The sequence below is a fragment of the Peromyscus maniculatus genome, chromosome 1 (genome assembly GCF_049852395.1).
Source record: "Peromyscus maniculatus bairdii isolate BWxNUB_F1_BW_parent chromosome 1, HU_Pman_BW_mat_3.1, whole genome shotgun sequence".
NCBI lineage: Eukaryota > Metazoa > Chordata > Mammalia > Rodentia > Cricetidae > Peromyscus > Peromyscus maniculatus.
The window spans coordinates 83,544,832-83,566,559 of NC_134852.1; the positions used below are offsets into that span (position 1 = coordinate 83,544,832).

General features: G+C 40.3%; 1 protein-coding gene across 7 annotated transcripts in view; it reads right to left on the reverse strand.

Moving 5' to 3' along the window:
* Positions 1-21,728, reverse strand: part of Mctp2 (multiple C2 and transmembrane domain containing 2) — a 280,804-nt gene that overhangs the window by 104,160 nt on the left and 154,916 nt on the right. For all 7 annotated transcript variants that reach the window (XR_013042416.1, XR_013042415.1, XM_076545038.1 and 4 more), the window contains 2 exons: positions 6,163-6,265; positions 4,463-4,565 (listed from right to left, as the gene is read on the reverse strand). Coding sequence is in view for 5 of the 7 variants with exons in the window: in XM_076545038.1 (XP_076401153.1) it covers positions 4,463-4,565; positions 6,163-6,265 (206 nt within the window). In the remaining 2 variants the exon portion in view is untranslated. The remainder of the gene's footprint in view (positions 1-4,462; positions 4,566-6,162; positions 6,266-21,728) is intronic.

A 21,728-nucleotide genomic window follows, 5' to 3' on the forward strand; every position in this document is an offset into this window, starting at 1 on the left:
GGCAATGACTCATTATGCATCCTGGGTAGGCCTTGAACTTGTGATTCCCCTGCCTCAGCCTAAGTCTCTGGGATTATTGACCTGTGTGACCAGACCAAGCTAAAATAATGCGTCACTGAATAAAGTTTTAATTCTCTTGTAAAGTAACTAGTTAGTACCATAGATTCCCCTTTCTTAATTCTTTCACATAACTGAAAAAAATAAAAGCAGGAATCAACCCTTTTCTTACGAAATAAAAAAAAAAATGAACCTTGAGCAATTTTTCTGATGCTCAATTCTTGGATATTTAACAAATCTTCTGGGATATTCTCACACCGTGGTCCTAGTGGAGTACTCTACAGTCACTGCTTCTATGCCAAACCCATCCTGGATCCCTGCTAACAGACAGATCCAATGCCCTATCCTCCCCACTCTGATCCCGAGACCAAGGGACCCAGCCCCTCCTTGTTCCTGCAATGAGAACATTCTCCTGCACCTCTCAGCTTGGTCCTCTGCTTTAGAGGACTTTCCCATCCATCCGCAGTCACGATTGCTACTTCTTCCTGAGCCAGTTCAAACCCCTGTTTCCTAATGTTGTCTCAAACGGTAATCCATCAAAGCATCTTGTTCCTTTCCTGTGGCATTTGTGACTTTTCATTTTCTGTGCCGACTGTACAGATATCTCCCAAGAATTCCTGCACTTCTCCTACCACCATGTCTCTCTGGCCAGCCCTAACTGTACATATCACAGTCGTGCAAACACATCCCTAGCCTTCCTAATGGTTTGATGCTCGATGGGTGTTCACTGTGGCTGTCTAAGAAACTCGGAGAGTCAGATTCCAACAGGAGGCTGTCTACATTAAAAACTTGCTTACTAACCAGCTACAGTACAGGGTCACTTCTGTGCTCCTGTTTCCTAATTTGTAAATATCCAAAATTAAATGTGAAAGACTAAGTTATTAGAAAATTAATGATTTAGACTATTAACCACACTGAACGTGTCAGGTATGCATCCCTCAAGAGATATAAACTAAAGAAAAAAACAAAAAAACAAAAAACAAAAATGTACACCTAAATGGTCATATCTTTAAACAAACCCTCCCAAGTACAGTTCAGTATTATTTGATAATAGAACAATAAATTAAATAATTATTGGATTATAATTTTCAGTCATAATGAGAGTCATGACATTTAGAAATCACATTTATAATCTACATTCTATTAGAAAATAAATTAATTTGAAAAGGTCAATTTGTTGCAGGTGGACCACCTGATGTCAAGAACACACAGGTCTACTCTAGGATTTGGTCATTTTCCCAATCTATCAGTCATAGCATTAAAATTAATCTCAATCAAATCAGTAGCATGGACAGCAGCAGCAGAGGCTGCACCCAGTGCCACGCCGGCGTCCCCAAGGCAACTAAGAGGATTACAGCCTTGGCAGGGCTGCTCTGCAAGGCAGAACCTGCTAAACCGGGCCTTTCTCTTGGTTGTACCACATGCTATTTGTATTTAAAACAAATAAATAATGTGTCCTGCAAGCTTTATGTCAACCTGTTACAAGCTAGAGTCATTTGGGAAGAGGAATGTCAACTGAGAAAATGCTCCAACCAGATTCTTGATTGATGATTGATGACTGAAGTGGGAGGAGCCAGCTCACTGTAGACAATGCCATCCCAGGGCTGGTGGTCCTGGATGCTACAAGAATGCAGCCTGAGGAAGCCATGAGGAAGAAACCAATAAGCTACACTCCTCTGGTGGCTTCTACTGCAGTTCTACCTCCAAGTTTCTACCTTGAGTTTCTGTCTTCGTTTTCCTTCGCAATGGACCAAAATGCACAACTGTGAGCTGAAATAAACACCAACAGCCCCCGGCCCAGTTGCTTTGGGCTGTGGTGTTTCATAAAAGCAACAGGAACTAACTAGTAAGTGACGTAAACCTGTAGTTCCCCATCCCGCCCTGAGGACAAGTTCAAATCCTTCACAGGCCTTGGTGCTTGGCTGTCAGGGTACCACAAGGCTTGCACTACCTTGTGTCCTTTTCTGTTTTATAAACCACTGTGCTCTGTTCCCTGCATTCCATCCACACTGGCCTCCCAGCCATCTCTGGAAGCTGACAGGCAAAGTCCTTTCTGTGAGCGAACCTGTGAACATACATGATCGATCCCCTGCCTGGAAATTTCCCCAATACTTACATTGCTTGCTCTGTCACCCCTTGAGTTCCCACTCGAGTGTCTCCTTTCCTGTGCACCCCTCACCTTGTAGTCCTGGATACCTGATGTCCATTTCCCTACACTCTTGGTGTCCCAGTGGTGGATCTTTATCATGCAACACTGGATATTGATTTTATTTTAGTTATCTTTCTGTATTCTCATCTCATATAAAACATGATATAAGCTGAAAGGGAAGAGGGAGCTACCTGTGGTCAGCATTAGAGAACTCTTAGCTAAAATTGCCTGCCACACAGTGAAATTTCATCAGCATTTGTTAAACAAAAGAATGAATGATAGGCCATGGGACAGCTTGTTCCAGCACTGCAAAACTGAACTGTGGAGTCTGGCTTGTGTTTAAAGTAGGTATTGAGTAAGTTATGTCTTTGCCATAATTTTCTAGGCGGGGAGGGATATTTTGAAAAAAAGAATCCATTAGTTTAGTCCAGTTGTTGTCTCCATAAGGGAGCCCACCACCCTTCAGTATCTTTGCCAATGTCTAGGGACATCTTTAGTTTTTACAACAGCATAGGAAAATAGAACTACTGTCACAGAGAGAAGACAGGAACCTGCTGGGCACTCCAAAATGTACAGGAAAGTTCCATCTAACATACACATGTTCTAACTTCAAACATCAACAGCCTTAGGATTGAGCAGTCCTGATGCAGCTGGACAGCCTGTCTCAGATCTGCTGAGCAGGGAGAGAAGGAGAGACAAAGGCAAGGAGGGACTGAGGGACCCAAGTAAGAAAGCAAAGGCAGTAGCTGAGACCACAGAAAAACAAGCAAGTGTACAAAAGCTGGGAGGTTTTACGAACAAAGAAAAAAGATCAAGGGTTTCTAAACTATCAAATTGTACTCACATGTCAATGAAAAAGATACATTGAGGATTAATCCATTAAAAAGTGTAAAGGGGAGGGAGAGGGAGAAAGAAAGAGAGGGAGAGGGAAGGAGAGAGAGGAGAGAAAGGAGAGAGAGAGAGAGAGAGAGAGAGAGAGAGAGAGAGAGAGAGAGAGAGAGAGAGAGAGAGAACACCACTCTGCTCACATACATATACACTGAATTGTAAAGGATGGATGTTTTGGTTTTGTATCATCTCTCTTTAGACTTCTTGTAAAGTGTGTCCCATATTCCTGCTCCATGTATTCTTCCAGGAATATCTGACAAAGCTGTAATAAAAGGGGGGGGGGATCCCAAACTGCCATCTCCTCTCTAGGAGCACTGCCGCCTGCCACGGAGAGCTCAGAGCATTTGGCAGGGGCCGGCTGCAGCAGCCAGCAGCTGCTGCATGCATTTTCTTGGAGGAGCATCAGGGATATGAGAACTTGGGGAGAAATTAACCAAGCGATCAAAAGCAGATGAAAAGATATTAAGAGGTACAGTGTTCCCCTCCCTGTAAACATTATGGGAGTAAGATGAAGCTTGTGGTTAGAACATAGAGTGAACAGCTCACAAAAATGTACAAATAGCTTTGGGAAAAAAAAGTGTGAGGGAAGAAATCAACTCTCATATTTTGGTGAACCCATAACGACTGTATAACCAATTTTATGAATGGATGGAAAACTGAAATGCTTGCCTCTAACAAGTTCATTTGATACATATTAATGTCCCATCAAAAGGGAAAAGGTGGATATTAAATAATAAATAAATAAAAAGACAATTATTGGCCACCTTTCCCCCTTCATTCTCGTAAAGGCATTCTGGGATGCTTTCTCTACTGCATTTTGTATGGTTTATTATTATTATTATTATTATTATTATGTTTTTCTTCTTTGTTGACCTTAACCAGATGATTGAAACCCTCTTGATTTTCCAAGGCATATCTTTACTTTCTTCCACAAAATACTTAAAGTCTAAAAGCAGACATAACAGACAGAACTTTGGGGAAAGAGGTCTTTAAGAGAACTGAGAACAAAGGTGCAGTCACTGCAATTAATCTTTAATGAAATAGACAGGAAGGGACTAAAAAGAAATCAATGCATAGTCCTCACTAGTCTGTGGAAAATCTGATCAGAGAGCAGGATCCCTTGAAATCAGACAGGAAGTGCCATCCTGAGACGGGATGAAGTCTGAGACTGGGATTGAAAGATTGGCCAACATGTCTGGTTGATTAAATAAATATTAGACTGACACCGAAAAGGTTATGTCTCTTTGTACCTAAAATATAAAGAATTAATACTGCTTTCCATTATAGCTCCAAGACTGACAAAGATAAAATTACTCTAGACCATAGAAACTCCGACTTACAAAATGTTGATTAATGGAAAGGACTTACAGACAGCAAGGGGATGGCAACTTTTCCAAGAAAATCCGGAGCTTTATCCCCGTCCTCATCAAACACTGTCACTTCCAAAACGTCATGGATATCTTTAATAGGGCTGAAAGAGGAAATACCAGGTATTATACACAAAAACACACGAGTGACGTCCGCTCCATGAAGATCTGAAAACACTTGCACTAATTAAGTCTGTGTGTCCTCAGAGTATAAAACTACCATTTAATTAAACTCCAAAATTAAATCAAACTGACTGTATTCCCAAACCTTCCATCATGGAAGATTCAGATGTGCACATGATGGGAGAAGTCAACTTTCTTCCTGTGGCATTTTCCACACATGTGTGCACTCAAGGGTGGTACTATTAAAGAAACTGAATAAAAAAAAGAAAGAGAGAAGGGGGGAGGCAGAGGAAAAATTAAGGGGATTGCAAAGTCATTCTGCAATGGGAAAAGCAAAAATTACCTTTGAAATCAATGAAGAGAAAATGTGAGGGGAGATTGTTCAAGTGTTCAAAGCAGTCACTGCTCTTGTAGAGGACCCAGGTTCAGTTCCCAGCACCTACCCTGGAGCTCACTCCTGCCTATAACCATGGTTCCAAGGGATTTCACGGCCTTTTCTAGCCTGTGTGGTCTTCTGAATGCACATGTGGTGCACATAAGCTCACATAGGCATACATTCTTACATACCTACATGTATACATAAAAATAAGCAAATAAATATTTTTAAATATTTCTTTAAAAAATGTGGTAAAATTCATTTTTTGATGAGGTACACTGAAAGCCTTTTCTAGTTGAAGCATAAAGTACCAAAACCCCCAAATGCAGTTTTAGAAGCACCTTTTCTTTATATTGCAAAGAAACCAGGCACCACGGACAATGAAAACCAGAGCCATGGCTATTGTCAAAACCCTTGTATCTGGCAGTTGGCTGATGTGTCTCCAGGTAAATCACTTCTGCTAGACCATTGAGGGACTTGCTATGCATACCGCCAATTGCACAGGAGGCGAATCTGAACTCTTTCTACTCTTAAGCACAGACTAAGCATCAGTTTTGAACGGGTGAGGCATCACCAGGTCACCCAAGCCCAATAGGGACTTCTCTTAACAGGCAGGTACCTTGAAATCTAAGACAAACTGGGAAACTAAGTATACACAGCTTCCTAAATGCCCAAGTTTGATGAAACACATAGGGCAGTCCAAAGGAGCCAGCCACTCTGATAGAAGGGAATACCAGGAGCCATTGGGAGTCTTTAAGGATTCATAGATAATCTGCATTTTCCAAAAGATTCTGACAGAATACAAATCTTCATGCATTTAAAATAGTATCATAACATTTAAGTGCTTAGAATTTAAGACAGGACTCCATTTGTAACTTTTCTTAACCTCAAAATAGATTAGTCTGGACATCTAGAAGCTTCCATCTATCCACAGATTAATTTAGTCACTAAAAGATCTACTTTATAAATGTCTCTGAACAGTCCCTTACAGTTCCAAATGGTCTTTTCTATTATTAAGCCATACTATAAAATGAAAGGATAAAAGGTTTTGGGAAGAGAAAAAACAATAAAATTCGCTCTTTGCACATAAAACTGGGTGGAAAAGTTCCCCTCAGGAGCCCCCAACCTTCCCCATACACACCAGGGATAATTGCTCTCTAAGTAAAAGCTGCTCCTTGGATCCCAGAGCATGACATACTTACAATGTAAAAACTTTGTTCCACTCAGGATTGAGGTTTTTGTAAATGGTGTGTGTCTGAAGTCGGTCATTGCCCAACTCCAGCAGGCAGAAAGGATCACTCTTCCCTGGAAAGAGAACACAGACAACCATCAAAGGCCAATGAATCTCCAAAGGGACACTGCAAATTGAACAAAAGCTGTGTGCTTTCACAATAAAATTGTGAAAAGAAAGAAGACCAGGGGGGAGGGAAGCTGCTTTCCAGGCAGGCTTTCTGGATCCACTTTGAAAACTCAGTAGGTGAGGAAAGCCCACCAGTGTTCAGTCTTTAACTTATCAAGGGATCCAGACTGAGGAGCACCTGAATTTTCACTCTGAAAGCCAGTTATCACAGCTCTCACAGGAGGGTGCCCCAGGTCTCCATGTGAAAGGATCCTCAGTTCCTTGTGTGTCTTTAAAACGAACTTAATGGCAAAATAAAATAAAATAACTCAATTAAAAATGGGCAAAAGACCTTAAAAGGCGTACAAACTACCAAATGTGAAGAAATACTCAACATTACTCATCTTCAGGAAAATGCTAATCAATGCCGCGATGATATATTGTCTCACCCACTTAGAATACCTGTTACCAAACAGGCAACAATAAGGCTGTAGATGTACTGAGTGACAAAGCATTTAGCACATACAAGGCACTGTACTTCATGAAAACAGAAACAAAGACAAAAATAACAAAAAACCAGAAATATCTGAGGGAAAGGAAGTCTTATTTATATGTTAGTGGGACAATCAGTTAGTAAAGCCATTTTGTATGAACAGGCTTCCTTTAAAAGCTGCACATAGATCTGTCATCTGGCAGCAATCATATATATATATATATATATATATATATATATATATATATATCCAATGGAAATGGTTTCAACCTCTGTAGTATTGTGTGCATCACAGCACTCTTCATAATAGCCAAAAATGAAGACAATATAGGTTTCCATCAGCTGACAAGCATAGGAAGAAAGTGTGGTACATATAGACAACAGAATAATATCCAATCATAAGGAGGATTAAACAATTAAGAGGATTAAATCGTGTCATTTGCAGCAACACGGATAAGCCTGTAGGATAATACATTATGTAATTCAATCACAGAAGACTAAACACTGTGAGGTCTCATTTATACACAGTATAGATTCAATCATGAAGTAGAGTTGGAACTGGAGAGCTGGTTCATCAGTTACGATCATTAGCTACTCTTGCAAAAGACTGGTTCAATTCCCAGAACCCACATGGCAGCATACAACCATCTCCAGTTCCAGGACATCTGATACCATCTTCTGGCCTCCACAGGTATCAGGCAACCAGATGGTGCAAAGATATGCATGCAGGAAAACACTGATACATGCAAAAAATAAAAATAAATCTCAAAAAATAAGGAAGAAGCATAGTGAAAGAGTGGTTAGAAGAGGCTAGAGACGGAAGAGGGAGGGGTGGTAGGAGAAAGATTTGTGCACAAGTACAAAGTTAAGGTTGGACTGGAGGAACGAATGGAATGCAATGTTGGTGTTCTCCTATATAATACTGTGACTTCCATTAATAAAATTGTATTGGATATGTTAAAAGAGCTAGAGAAAAGGATTTTGGATCTTCATATCCAAACACATGCTAGATGTCTGAAATGATATACATGGTACATATGCTTGATTTTAATTATGACACCTCAGACAGACCACACTCTATGACGCAGCCATCATATGTCAGTTAAAAGCTTACCACTGCTACCTCCTTAAATTTTCTTTAGTCAATATAGATAATTATTCTTCTGTAATTGGAAACCAATGAAAACACCGACTTCCATGAGGCTGTGAGAAGACAGACAACAAAGTACAAAACGGCTCTTGTGAACTGAACCTCTGCACTAGGTGAGTAAGTAGACATGACCGACATTCTCTGTATAGGACTCCATATGCTAAAGTTGGTGATGCTGTGAAACCTTCAAAGTATAATTTAGTAAGTAAGGTCAGAGCTTATTTTTTAACTTAAAATTTTCATCTCACAGGGCTAGAAGGGATGAAAATCTGAGTTCAAGTCTCTAGAACCCACAAAAACCTGGGCAAAATGGGAAGCAGAGGCAAGAAAATCCCTGGAAGGTTCTGGGCCAGCTGGCCTGGTGTGCAGTGGCAAACACACACACACACACACACACACACACACACACACACACACACAGTCTAAAACAAGGTGGAAGGTGATATCTGATACTCAGCATTGTCTTTATGAACTTTATTACACCATTCTGACCTGTGAGTGTCTGTACTTGCACATAAGTACACCATTCAAGCACAAGCATGCATGTGTATGTGCACACACATACACACACAGTGACCTCACTCCTCTTCACATCTTATCTTCTATTTTTCCATCCTATCTCCCTCTGTCCCCCCCAAAAAACACACATAAGAAGCAAGGACACCTCAAATCCAAAATCTGCTTGACAGCCTCTAAGTCAAAAGCCATAACCTTTCACAGAAACTGGCAGGAAGGCCTAAGATTGAGTCAGTCAGGGGAAGAAAGGATGACTGTAGCCATGTGACATTAGCCTGACATGATGGGGGCTTAAAAACAGAGGTGTGTCTAACAGACAGCATGATAGAGGGCTTAAAGACAGATGTCCCTCTAACAGGTGGCTAGGACCTACCACAGAGTGTCCTCAGGCCTCCTGAGCTCTTAGCCAACCCTTCAAGTTGCTGAACTTGCATCTAATTCTCTTAATAAAGAGCCAGGAGTGCTGAGGCCCTGCACATCCATGTAGAGCTTAATTTGTCAGAGAGCCTGACCTGGGTATGATTAAAAATTAAAAAAGAAAAAAAGTTAAACTGTAGAAGCACGGATCAGAGTTAGTATTTAACAGAAGAACCCCATTGTTCTGACTCATGACCTAGACAACTCAGGAGCCTAGAAGAAGCCTTTTAAAGCCAATCCCATAATTTCAGTTGCCCTTAGATGGATGCATCCATGGGCATAAATGGAAGCGTCAGGGTCCTCAGCTTTGAACAATTGGAAGGACCTGTATCCACTCCACAGAAATATAATAATACCAGAGTCCTCTGAATTCCTGAAAAAGCCAGAAAACCAGACTGAAAAAAAAAAATATGATTGGCCTCTGCTTCACCAAGATTCTGGCCCCAAGAAGCCATTATTTTCCCTAAACCCTGGCTGTGACTACGGCTGTGATCAATTCTGTCTTTGAGGCTTTCGTGAGTGAAAGTGGCTTTGACCTGTTCTTTAAGCATGGGGTGCGAGGCAGTCCAAACACAGAAGGGGCAGGCAAAATGCCACCAACACAGACATCCACCCACATCCAATTTTGCTGACTGGTAGTTGGGTTTCCCCTGGCAAAGCCTTCCATAGATGTGTAGGAGGAACCTGCTGGGGCGGGAAGACATGCTTCCCCTTCAGCACTGACAACGGTGAGGAAGATATCGGCCCCGGCTGACATGCTCAGGTGCAGCAGCCCACCCCCTCCCCAACCTGAGCTCCAACAGCTACTTAACCGTTTGTCAGACCATTAGTAGGTGTCAGCACCGCTCCTCTGGGGACAGCAGCATGACATGCCATCAGCACTGGCTCTGGGGAAAGCACCTGACACTTTTAATGAAGGCCCTGGGGTTGGTACACAGCAGGGCAGAGGCGCTACAGTCCTGCGGAGGCACAGGTGGGCTCGAGCTGTGCCCGGCTCTCCTGAGCAGCCCTGTGCCTAGCTGTCCTAGCTAATGAGGAGCACGCTCCTCTCCAGAACCCAGGAACTTCAGTTATGTGTCTCCAAGGAGCCTACTGTACCAACTCTCTGAAGATGATTCAGTCAAAGCTCATTAAAATGCTGCATTTATTAATATTACAGTATAAACAGGCAGAGAGAAGAGGAAACAAAGGCATGACTGTGCTTAGAGACTATTTTGTGGACACTTTGTACATTAGTTTCTTTCTCTTGCAAGGTTTCGGAGGGGAGGGTGCTCTAAGATGTAAATGATGAGTATTTTTTATTGAGGACAATGCTTTCTCATAAAAATGGGCCATCCAAACATTTCCCAATGATACTAAGAGAATTATGGCAGGACAACTGAAATTCAGACATCCTTGAGGACATTTTACTGCCCCCTACTTTGCTGTCAAGCTTCTAACTTATCTCCAGTATAAGCAGATGCACATCACCATCGCATAGTCATGATGTTGGTGGCTCTGGCTCATGATGAAGTATCACTCAATAATTCTTATTTGGGGGTGCCAACTTAAAATTCATTTCTATTCCTTTAACAGTAGGTGGGAACTTGGCATTTCAATAGGGTCTGTCTTAGTTAGGGTTGCTATTGCTGTGATGAAACCATCATGATCAAAAATCAAGTTGGGGAGGAAAGGATTTATCTGGCTTACACTTCAGCCTTGCTGTTCATCACTGTAGGAAGTCATGGCAGGAACTCAAAGAGGGCAGGATCCCAGAGACAGGAGCTGACAAAGAGGCCCTGGAGAGGTGTTGCTTATTGGCTTGCTTCCTATGGCTTGCTCAGCCCACATTTTTATAGAACCCAAGACCAGCAACCCAGGGATGGCATCATTCCTCATGGGCTAGGCCCTTCCGAATTGATCACTGATTAAGAAAATGCCCTACAGCTGGATCTCATCGAGGTATTTCCTTAACTGAGGTTCCTTCCTCTCTGATGATTCTAGCTTGTATCAAGTTGACACACAAAACCAGCCAGGTTGGTACCAATCATTTGAAAGCAATTTCCTGAATATTTACTCCTCACCTAGCACTGTCCAGGACACAAAGCTAACCAAGCTTCCACATGCAAGGACTCTCTTCAGAGGAAGAGATTTTGTAGTTAAAAAAAAAAGTGGGTCCTTACTGAGGAGTTATGGACAAATTCATCAGGAAGGTATTTGTGTACATATACATAGAGTTGGTTTACCCTATCTGATGGGTCTAATGAGCATTACTCATACATGTAATTATGCCTATGATAGCTTCACCTGTTTGAATAGAGACAACTCTGTTACCATTTACACACCATCCCCATTGTAACAGGCATTAGTAAGTCAGAGGTTAGTTAATGCATGTGGGAGAGTATGTGTACATATTACATGCACAGATTTATAAAGTCTACACATTTTATGCAAGGGTGTTGAACATCCTTAGATTCTAGGACTATGGCATAAGTCATTTTTCCTTTTAATTTTACCTCCATGTTCCACCCAAGTTCCAAACCATAACAGCATCCTCTGAACTTGCCTCACCCCTCTGCAGAAGTCATACTCCTCACAGCTGCCAGAATACATCTCTGTTAGTCTATATGGGATCATACCACTACTCTCTCCTCAGTTTTCCAATTTTCTTTGTCTGACTTTCAAGTGATCTAGTCCCACCTCAGACAATAGCCTCCTTCTCCCTCCAAGTTCTTCTACAGGATCTACTTTCTAGTCTCACTTGATCTCTTCCAGCCTTGACAGAGCTCTGCAGGCTCGGAGTCGGGAAACACTGGGCATTTGTTTCTGTCATGTCAGCTCCTTCTCAGCCTCTGCATCTCATCTAATGCATCATCTGCTCTAGGACACAGTCATGTGTTCATCAGTGAGTCTCACACTGACCTGAGCAGCAAAATTATAATCCAACAACTGTTGCTGAGGGTGGGAACCAATTCTGACCTCTACTACCATCAGAACACCATAGGGGCTCACTCAGCAGAAGCACCTACTGAAATAATTTAGGATGTGCTGTGAACCCTGCCTCTAACACCAAAGCAACTTATGCTTGCTCATTGGATGCCATGCAAGAGCAGAATTCACTGGCACGTGTGGCAATATTAAGTTACAATTGGCAAATCTTCTACATCCTCCCAAACTTTACTTCAACTGAAGTCCACATTCTTTGGCAGACAGTTGAAATGGACAGGCTGCCAAAGGCAGATTTATATAGTTTTTAATGTGTTTTTCAAAAGTCCTCAATTTGGGCTCAGCTGTCCAGGAGGATCTCATGAAAATTAAAAGCATTCAATCACTACCATGAAGCTTCTAGAAATTCCAATTATAGTCATCCCCCTGAAAATAGGGCATCCTTAAGAGGAAAAGTATTGCTATGGATACAGCTCCCAGAGACAGACAGTGAAAATAAACCATAAAATGGGCATGTGGGTTAAAATTCCCAGTGAACAATAACTACAGGCCTGCTCTTCTGATACAAGTGGATTTAAAAAGAAAGAAATAAACTAAATACAACAAAGTAAAATTACAGAAATGCTTCAAAAGTCAGTATTACAACATATGACTGGAAGATTTATACTCTGTACCATGAGGTTTCAATGCGGTGTTTTAGTCAACAGTTTTGTGTGTATGTGTGTGTGAAGGGTGTTTTTATATATAATAAAAAGTTGATGAGCCCACAAATGTGTTTTATATAGATAAAATTACTATCCAGATTATCAAAATGTGAAATGCCAGTGTTGGACAGCTTAGCATGAGAACTTCCTTACTGTGAAACTTTTTTTTTCATTTTTTTTTAGCAGATAACAGGAACAGAAATAACAAGAATAAAACATCCTATGGTGATATCACTGTATGTTTCTAAAAGTGAATGAAAAGCTAAAAGTAAGTGATTAGAATGCTTAATAATTCCAGGATTATCCAAAATTAAGGCAGATTATAAACAATAGGTTAAGAATACAATTTGACATTTTCATAAGTCAGCTACACACTAATAAAGTAAATGTAATAAATAATGGGAAAAATCATCTACTGAATATAAAATATAAGCCAGGCATGTTCATTTAGGTTTTAATTTAACCCTAAAAGTACCCACGAGAATAGGAAGATTCACAGTGGACCCAAGGCTACTGTGGGAGAACCAACTAATACCTGGCGATATATATATATATATGCCATTCCATAATAAAAAGGGGGTTTAAATGAGAAGCAATGACCACAAAAATCAAGGGCAAAAATACATGCATTGGTTGTCATCATCAATAAATATATCATTGAACTGTATAGGCTTACTCAGGTATGTGATTTAGGCATGTGGGAAGGGCCTAATGAACAAGGCTGTTAACCAAGTAATGGCTGTTCATCTCTACATTTACATGTGCCAAGAGCTCCTCCTAATGGCACATCCAAGGAACCAGCAAACTGAGTTCTGCTCCCTGATTCAGTAAGGTCTTCCCTGACATAAATGGCACACACCACCCCCTACATCAGGAATTATGCAGTGGAGGAGGATGGAGAGAGCACAAAAGAAAGACACAGATTCCACCTGCAGATCTCATGTTCCTAGGTGTCTTCCCACCTATTGGAGACATTGAGTGGTAAATGTTTAAAGTCACCACACTGCTATGATGCCAACTTTGCTTGGGATGAGGAAAACTTCAAAAATCTGTGGGGAAGGCAAACTATACTACCTGGAAGGCAGCAGTGGCATGAAATTAAATGCACTTATGCACCCTAGATCTGCATTGGGTCCTGACACTGGAGCTAATCTGCTTATTCATCAAATGGGGCTATGTTGATAACAACTTGCATTTCTTGCTCAAAAACATGTTTTCTTTGGCATTCCTCTGACAGATACCCTTGGAGATCATTTAATTTGGCAGATACTCGGGAATCTTTTATAGCCCACGGTTGGCATTTATGACAAAATACATACAAAACTCTCAAGAAAGAAAGAAATTGATGGTGAGATTGTTGAAGGACAAATAGATGCCAACAATGGGTGAAGATTGTAATTCAAGGTCTGCCTCCTCCATTGCCTCAGGTAAACTCCCAGATTCTCCTGCAAACCATACAGCTCACCAAGAAGATAGGATTGCACTGAGTTCCTACCTCTTCTACCTGGCAACATCCAGAGGGTTGGAGTACTAGAATAAGGCACTGGGAGATATAAACATCTCATCTACTTGACCTTTTAAAGAAGAGGAATAATAAAACTCATGAAAAGAAAGTTTAATTAACAGGAAAGTAGATGTGTATGAGAAAGGAGTCAGGAATAGGTGTTGATTCTCTACCTGTGTGTTAGGCAAAGGCTATCCATTAATGGTTCTGTACACTGACATATGGAATTGACTACTCAGGGTATACAACCTCACCATTATATGAGGACTCTCCTGAACAGTTATATCGTTGTGAGTTGAGCATGCAAGAATGCTCCTGCACTCCATCACTGATCTCACTCAATTATAAAAGAAGTGTTTTTTAATGGACAATTCTGGCTAAAAAATGCTTCAGTTCTCACATGCCTTTCTACTGATGCACTGCATACTCTATTATCTTTGTATAGTCTATGAGACATGTTTGCATTATTCTTTAACTTTATCCATGCATTTGATAAGCCCCTGGAGAGATGAGAACATGCAGCACTAGTCTAAGTTGGGGCCTCCACTCTTGCTGAGGAACTGGGTGGTCTTCCCATGTTTTCAGCTTTGTCCAGGGGGAGGAAAAAAGGAAAAGAAGCTCTCTGCCACTCTTTTAAGTCATTTGCTTGTGAGTTATTTATTTTTCTCTTAAAAGGTGAGTTTTAAGTAGAGTGAACAATATTTGTCTTATCAAGCATTATACACAGGTTTGTTTGCCTTGAATTAAAAAAAAAACACAGTCCATCATTTGTTTTAGGAATCAAGGCTGTGGCCCAGTTACTAAGGAAGTGATGACGTCAGATTGCATAACCTATTACTTTAGAGTACTAGGTTACCCTAGGCTCAAAGAATTTGTGATATAAGCTTACAAGTCTGTATGATAATACAGACTCCTCATTAGAATAACTGGGATATCCAGAGCTGATGTTAGCATAGACCTGTGTGGGGGGGGGGGGGGGCTCTCAGCAATTTTTAAGGGATGGGATCAAAGACAGACTACCTCCTTGTTTTTAACAAGTGGTCTCACAGTGTAGCCCAGGCTGGCTTCAAAGCTGTGACCTTCTTTTCTCATCTTCTCACTCTCTTGGGGATGAACATTTTTAACTGTGTTCTATCACTTCTGACATTCAGATCCATAAGTATTTAAGTCTTTTCTCTTTGATACAGGGTCTCCTGTAATCCATGCTTGCCTTGAACTATCTGTCTAGTGAAGGGTGGCATGAAGTTTCTTATCCTGCTGCCCTCACCTGCCCAGTGCAGGTATTACTGGCTTGCACTGCCACAGCTAGCGTGTGCAGTGCCGGAGACTGAGCCTATAGCTTCATGCAAATTAGACAAGCACTTTAGGACCTAGCTAAATGTTGTGGGATATTTGTAGACAGTGTGAAAATATATTGCTTTGATTGGTGTAATAAAAGCTGAACAGCCAATAGCTAGAAAGAACTTAGGCAAGACTTCTGGGGACAGAGAAGACTCTGGGGAGAAGAAGGAAGGTAGAGTTGCCAGACAGACAGAGAGGAAACAGGAGGCAGAGGCTAAAAGAGAGGTAATGCCACATGACAGAATGTAAATTAATATAAATGGGTTAATTTAAGTTATGAGAGCTAGTTGAGACAAGCCTAAGCCAAAGGCCAAGCTTTCATAATAAATAAGAAATCTCCATGTCATTATTTGGGACTGGCAGCAGAAAAGAAAGTCTAACTATATTTGGCGCCCAATGTGGGGCCTCAAATATCCAACCATAGGGCCCAAGAAAGCTAAAAAAAAAGTTCTGGACAGGAAGCAGAACATGGCTTTCTAGTCCTGCAGCCTCTCAGGTGGACCAGTGCTCTGTGTACAGAGGTGTGGCTACTGGCAGTTGTCTGCAACATGAGCTAGCCAGCACCATGCACTAAGCTGAGCTGCACAGTGGCTGACATGGCAGTTTAAGATTTGTCTCATAGCTGTGTAGCTTGGTCTATTTGTGGAGCCCCTAGCCGTGGGACCAAGATCTGTCCCTGGTGCATGAGCTGGCTTTTCGAAACCTATTCCCTATGGTGGTATGTCTTGCTCAGCTTTGATGCAGGAGGGAGGAACTTGGTCCTGCCTCAACTTGATATGCCATGCCTTGTTGACTCCCATGGGAGGAATTACCCTTTATGAAGAGTGGATGAGGGGGTAGGAAGGAGATGGGAGAGGGAACAGGAAGTAAGGAGGGAGGGAAAACTGTGGTTGGTATGTAAAATAAAGAAAGAAATTTTAATTAAAAAAAAAAGATTTGTCACATGTGGTCAGGGAACATTGCAGGCACTTAGTAAAGCCAGGTTCAGACACAGAAAAACTTTTGAAAGGTACATTATTTTAAAAATTCACTTAGATTCTAAAGAAAGAAAAGAAATGGGTATAGACAATCAAAGGAAAAACAAACAGTTTAAAGATAATAAGTGAAGTCTTCAAAGAAAGAATAAAGCAATATAAAAAGAATAAGTTATATAAAGATGGGAAATACACAGGGTGTCTGAATCATGTATTGTGCTTTGTTGACACTGAATTTTTAAATGCTAATTTACAAAAAACAATAGCTGCTGAGAGACATTGGATTATAGAAACTGCTAAATTTAACCAAACTATATATTTTAAGAATATCTTAACTTCAAAATGAAAGTCAGTTGCATTGGGGGAGAAGGTATCCCTTTGTTTCTACAGGAAACAAAAAAGTTATGGTTCTCTTCAAAATTAATGAAGATCAGATTTGATTCAGGGAGACGTGAAAATCATGGCTATAGGCATCGAAAAAGAAAAAAAAACAGAAAGGCTACAGGACAGGTGATACATATCCTGATCTCTTGACACTGGGACAGCTCTGAGATTGGATAAAACATGATAATTCTTGATGGCTACAAAGTCCTCATGACTTATTATATGCCACCTTTTCATATTGCATGGATAGAGGCTTTGCTATACAGTCCAAACAAACTTACAAAGTTAACAGATGCCTTTTACCTGTTCAAACATAGAACAAAACATCTTTAACAGACTTGTGCACACTGAACATTCCACACTTGTATTAATGCAGATTAAAAGTTTGTGTATTTTCAGAAAAAAAAAAAAAAAAAAACAGACACCAATGAAAACAAAAAGCCCAGGTGATCCAGCCTCTCAGAATGCCTCTGTTCCAGTTCCTCAAAATTCTGCATCCATAACAACTTCAAAGGGCCTAGCTGAGATAGTCCAGCCTCATAGATTACTCTAGCCAGGACTTCAGATAAGCCCTACAATTTCCCATTACACAGAGACAGCAACAAATGTCACAGCTAGCTTTTCCAGAACTTGACCAATATCCCAATTTTCTCAGAGTTCCCTAAAAATGCCATCAACCCAGACAACAGGAAGCAGTCTAGAGAACACAAGGCCCACATTCCCAAGAGGTGAGGCTGTTCAATGGGTTATGGATGTCATTGTTTAAAGGGGTTGGTTACAAGTTATTAGACAATGTCAGGAAAAAAGCAGAACAAAGGAGATTAGATTCAGGGATTTCTTTCTGAAGGGAACATGGGAGGATATAATATAGAAATGATGGGATAAAAAGGTAGATTATTGTGTTTATTTTTGAACTAAAATCTACTCAAACATTTTACATTTGTATGGATTTTTGTTTTTTGATACAAATTTAAGGTTTTTTTTGTTATACTGTGTGTGTGTGTGTGTGTGTGTGTGTGTGTGTGTGTGTGTGTGTGTGTTTCTACTCTCATTTAAGGTATTGTACCTATCCACCTCATTTAAAGGTGTAATGTAAAGTTTTAGTCCTTGAAAGTTATTTAGGATAATAAGAAAAGACAGGTTAATAGTCATCTATAACAATAAAACTTATAGTCATGTTAGTTATGTTTTCAAGGTTAAACATAGGTATATTTTAAATAGATAGATGGTCTTCAAACACTTCAAAGACCCACAGAATATGGCACTTAAAGTGTTTTAATAACATAATGCTTTTCTTGACAATGAGACACATCTGCTACTGGCAGCACCAATTTACTTCAAAAAAGGATGGTGGGCATCGAAGAATCTCCATATGGAGTTTGCTTTCAATGTGGTAAATCTAGCTGTTTGAGCAAGAAACTGCTCTTGCCTCAACTACTGACAGTATGCTGTCCAAACTGGGCAAAAGAAGGCAACTGCCTAACTTTGCCAAGACAAAGTAGGACAGTCCTTCAAAATTCCTGCCTCACAGAAAGTATGTGAGATATTCAAGGTCTGCAGGCTGAAGATGGATGCCCCAACATTGCAGAGGAACCTTGGGTGACTGTCCAGACAGCCAGAAGTCTCTGTTATTTCTATAATTTTGGAAGTTGTTTTCTTTGCACTTCCTGTTTACTCAGGTGATATTGTATCCTTCTCAGGTCTCTGATGGAGTTGAAGATGAGATAGTTACAGTTATAATTCTTCTTGTTACCAAATTCAATTAGAAAACTCACAAAAGAGGTATAAAGTATGTAAGTTTGAGAGGCACAAAAGCTTAAAATGATTATCTAAGAAAGGATAATTTTAAAATGTAATACAATTTATGATAACAAATGGTTTATGTTTAAAACGTTAAATTCATCAAGATAAGATAGATAATAGATTATTTTCTCTGATATACAAATACAAATGGACTGAACATTGTAAATGTAATTCTTAGCTGATAATTGTTCTTATTGTATAGTTTTACTATGTTAGAATTAAAACCTTTCATTTTTATTTGGACAAAGAGGGGGAAATTTTGTGAGATATTTGTACCCTGTGTGAAAATGTATTGCTGTGACTGGTGTAATAAGAGTTGAACAGCCCATAGCTAGAAAGAAGTTAGGCAGGATTTCCAGGGACAGAGAGGACTCTGGGAAGAAGAAGGAAGTTAGAGACTCTGACAGATGTAGAGGAAACAGGAGGTGCAAGATAAAAGAGAGGTAGTGCCACTTGACAGATGTAGATTAATATAAATGAGTTAATTTAAGTTATAAGAGCTAATTGAAACAAGCCTAAGCCAAAGGCCAAGCTTTCATAATTAATAATAAGTCTGTGTCATTATTTGGGGCTGGCAGTGAAAAGGAAAGTCCAGCTATAGCTACATCCCAAGCAGGCTTTGCTTATACACAAAGAAATTTCAGTAACTTTAAAAAATTAACAAACAGGATACATGGAAATTTAAGTATATTCGTTATGAATGATGTTAATCGCTCTCTATATTAGTAATTTATTTTTAAAATGCATAAATAGGCCTAGCAAGATGATGGACTGGGTGGAAGAGCTTGCTGCTCCAACCTGATGATCTGAGATTCATCCCCGGAATCCGTATGGTTAAAGGAAAGAACTGACTCTTACAAATTGTGTCCTGAACATTACATGGCAAGCGTGTGAAGATGCTCCTCTCTCTCATGAGCAAGTGTGAATGCACACAACCTAACACACTACACACACACACACACACACACACACACACACACACACACCACACCACACCACATACACACACCACACACCACATACACACACACACACACACACACCACACCACACCACACACACCACAAACCACACACACCACACACACACACCACATACACACACACACACCACACCACACACACCACAAACCACACACACCACACACAAACACCACACACACACACCACACACACACCACACACACACACCACACACACACATACACATACACCACACACACACACCACACACCACACACACACACACACACACACACACACACACACCACACCACACACACCACAAACCACACACACCACACACAAACACCACACACACACACCACACACACACCACACACACACATACACACACACCACACACACACACACCACAGACACACACCACACACACACACCACACACACACACACACATACACACATACACACACACACCACACACACACACACACACCACACACACAGATAATGAATAAAATTTAAAATTGCTTCAAGAATGTAGTAATCAAAAAGTAAGTATATTTTAGAGCCTCTGTGTCCTTAGGTGATGCAAATATCTTAATATTGATAATACACACACACAGTTATTGGTACTGTCTGTGACATCTGAAAGGCTGTTCACTGATTTACCTTTTCATAAAAGGAATTTTTTTTTGAGACATTCACTTCATTAGATATATTTTACCCCAAAAATCTAAAATAGTAGCGTTTTTCATTTTAATTTGTTATAGCTATATATCATTAATAACAAATTGAGTATTTTAATTTGATGGCAGAGATGTGAGTGGTTCATACTTCCATTATTACTCAGAGAGAGGGATGACTTTCAAATCAGAACTGCCATCGGGTTTTGCCATGGATCCCTGTTCCTTCCATAGTACAGGGGACCCTACTCACAGCACATAGTAACAAGGGCCTCTGTGAACCACTGTCAGTATCCTCTCTTGCTTCTGCTCCATCCAGATTCTGAATCCCAGGAAAATCAGGTCACCTGGTTACATGGCATTACTTTTAAAAGGTAAGCAATCATTAAGATAGACAGATGGGCAGACCGACAGACAAAAGTGAGAAGGATATAAAGGTCCCTTTTTCACCCTCTCTAAAATGACTATCATTTTTTTAGAGAACATTGCTAGTCATATAGAATAATATGTTTCATTTTTAAATAGCTTCTTAATTCTATGAGAATATCACATGATGCATTTTGATCATACTCATCATGCCAACTCTGCGCACAACTACCCTTTTGACCCATACTTTTCTCCCTACCCAACTTTGAATCTTCTTTTTCCCCACACTGAGTCCATCCAGTTTGTGTTGCCCAGCTAGTACTAGTAGTGGGATTGCCCTGGAGTGTGGTAAGCTTACCAGGGGTCACATCATCAAAACATACTCACACACGCTATCTCCCAACAGCTATCACAGGTCAATAGCTTCTCAGCTAGTGGCTGGATTTTGCACAGGTAAATTTTTTTCTTTTCTGAACAGCGGCAGCAAAGTAAGACTGACTGGTTAACCTTACAGGGGCATACAGCATAAACAGTTACTTATTTCCCCAATGCTCCTGGTACTTTTGACAGTGACTGGATCTACTGATAGAAGATCAGTGGATGTTGTTGTTTTGTTGTCCTATTCTATATTATCAGGAGTGGTAACAATAATAATGATTATTATATTAGCAATAATACTTGAGTTCCCACTGTATGTATTTATTGCTGACCTCTTTTAGGTATTGACTGTATTCCCTCACTGTAAGTGGAATCCATTTCTTTTCCTGTAGAAAAGTTATGCTATTCTGGGAATGGAGGGAGTTTCTATCATCTCAGATCTTGGGAGGCAGAGGGCTTTTGAGTCTAGTTTCAAAATCAACACAATGTTACATTATAATTGTGGGTTAGGTCCTCCCCTTCATCTCCTAGAAATAGACACCCAGGTGGGAAAACCCAGAGGCCAAAGAGCTACAAGAAACATAGACTACTAAATTTAATTCTGAAAGCTAAAATTCATATGGTCTAAAGACACGTTTAGCTACTGACAAGTCACTTTGCCTCAATTTTGAATAGTTGTGATTTGTTCATTAATAATACGCAGAAAGAAAACACGAGACTGTTTAGTCAAAACCCTCAATAGTTCCGCTATCTTCATCACTGTGGTGTGATACCATCAGCATTCCAAAATGATCTACTGAGGACTTCAAATATTTTTTAAAAAGCAA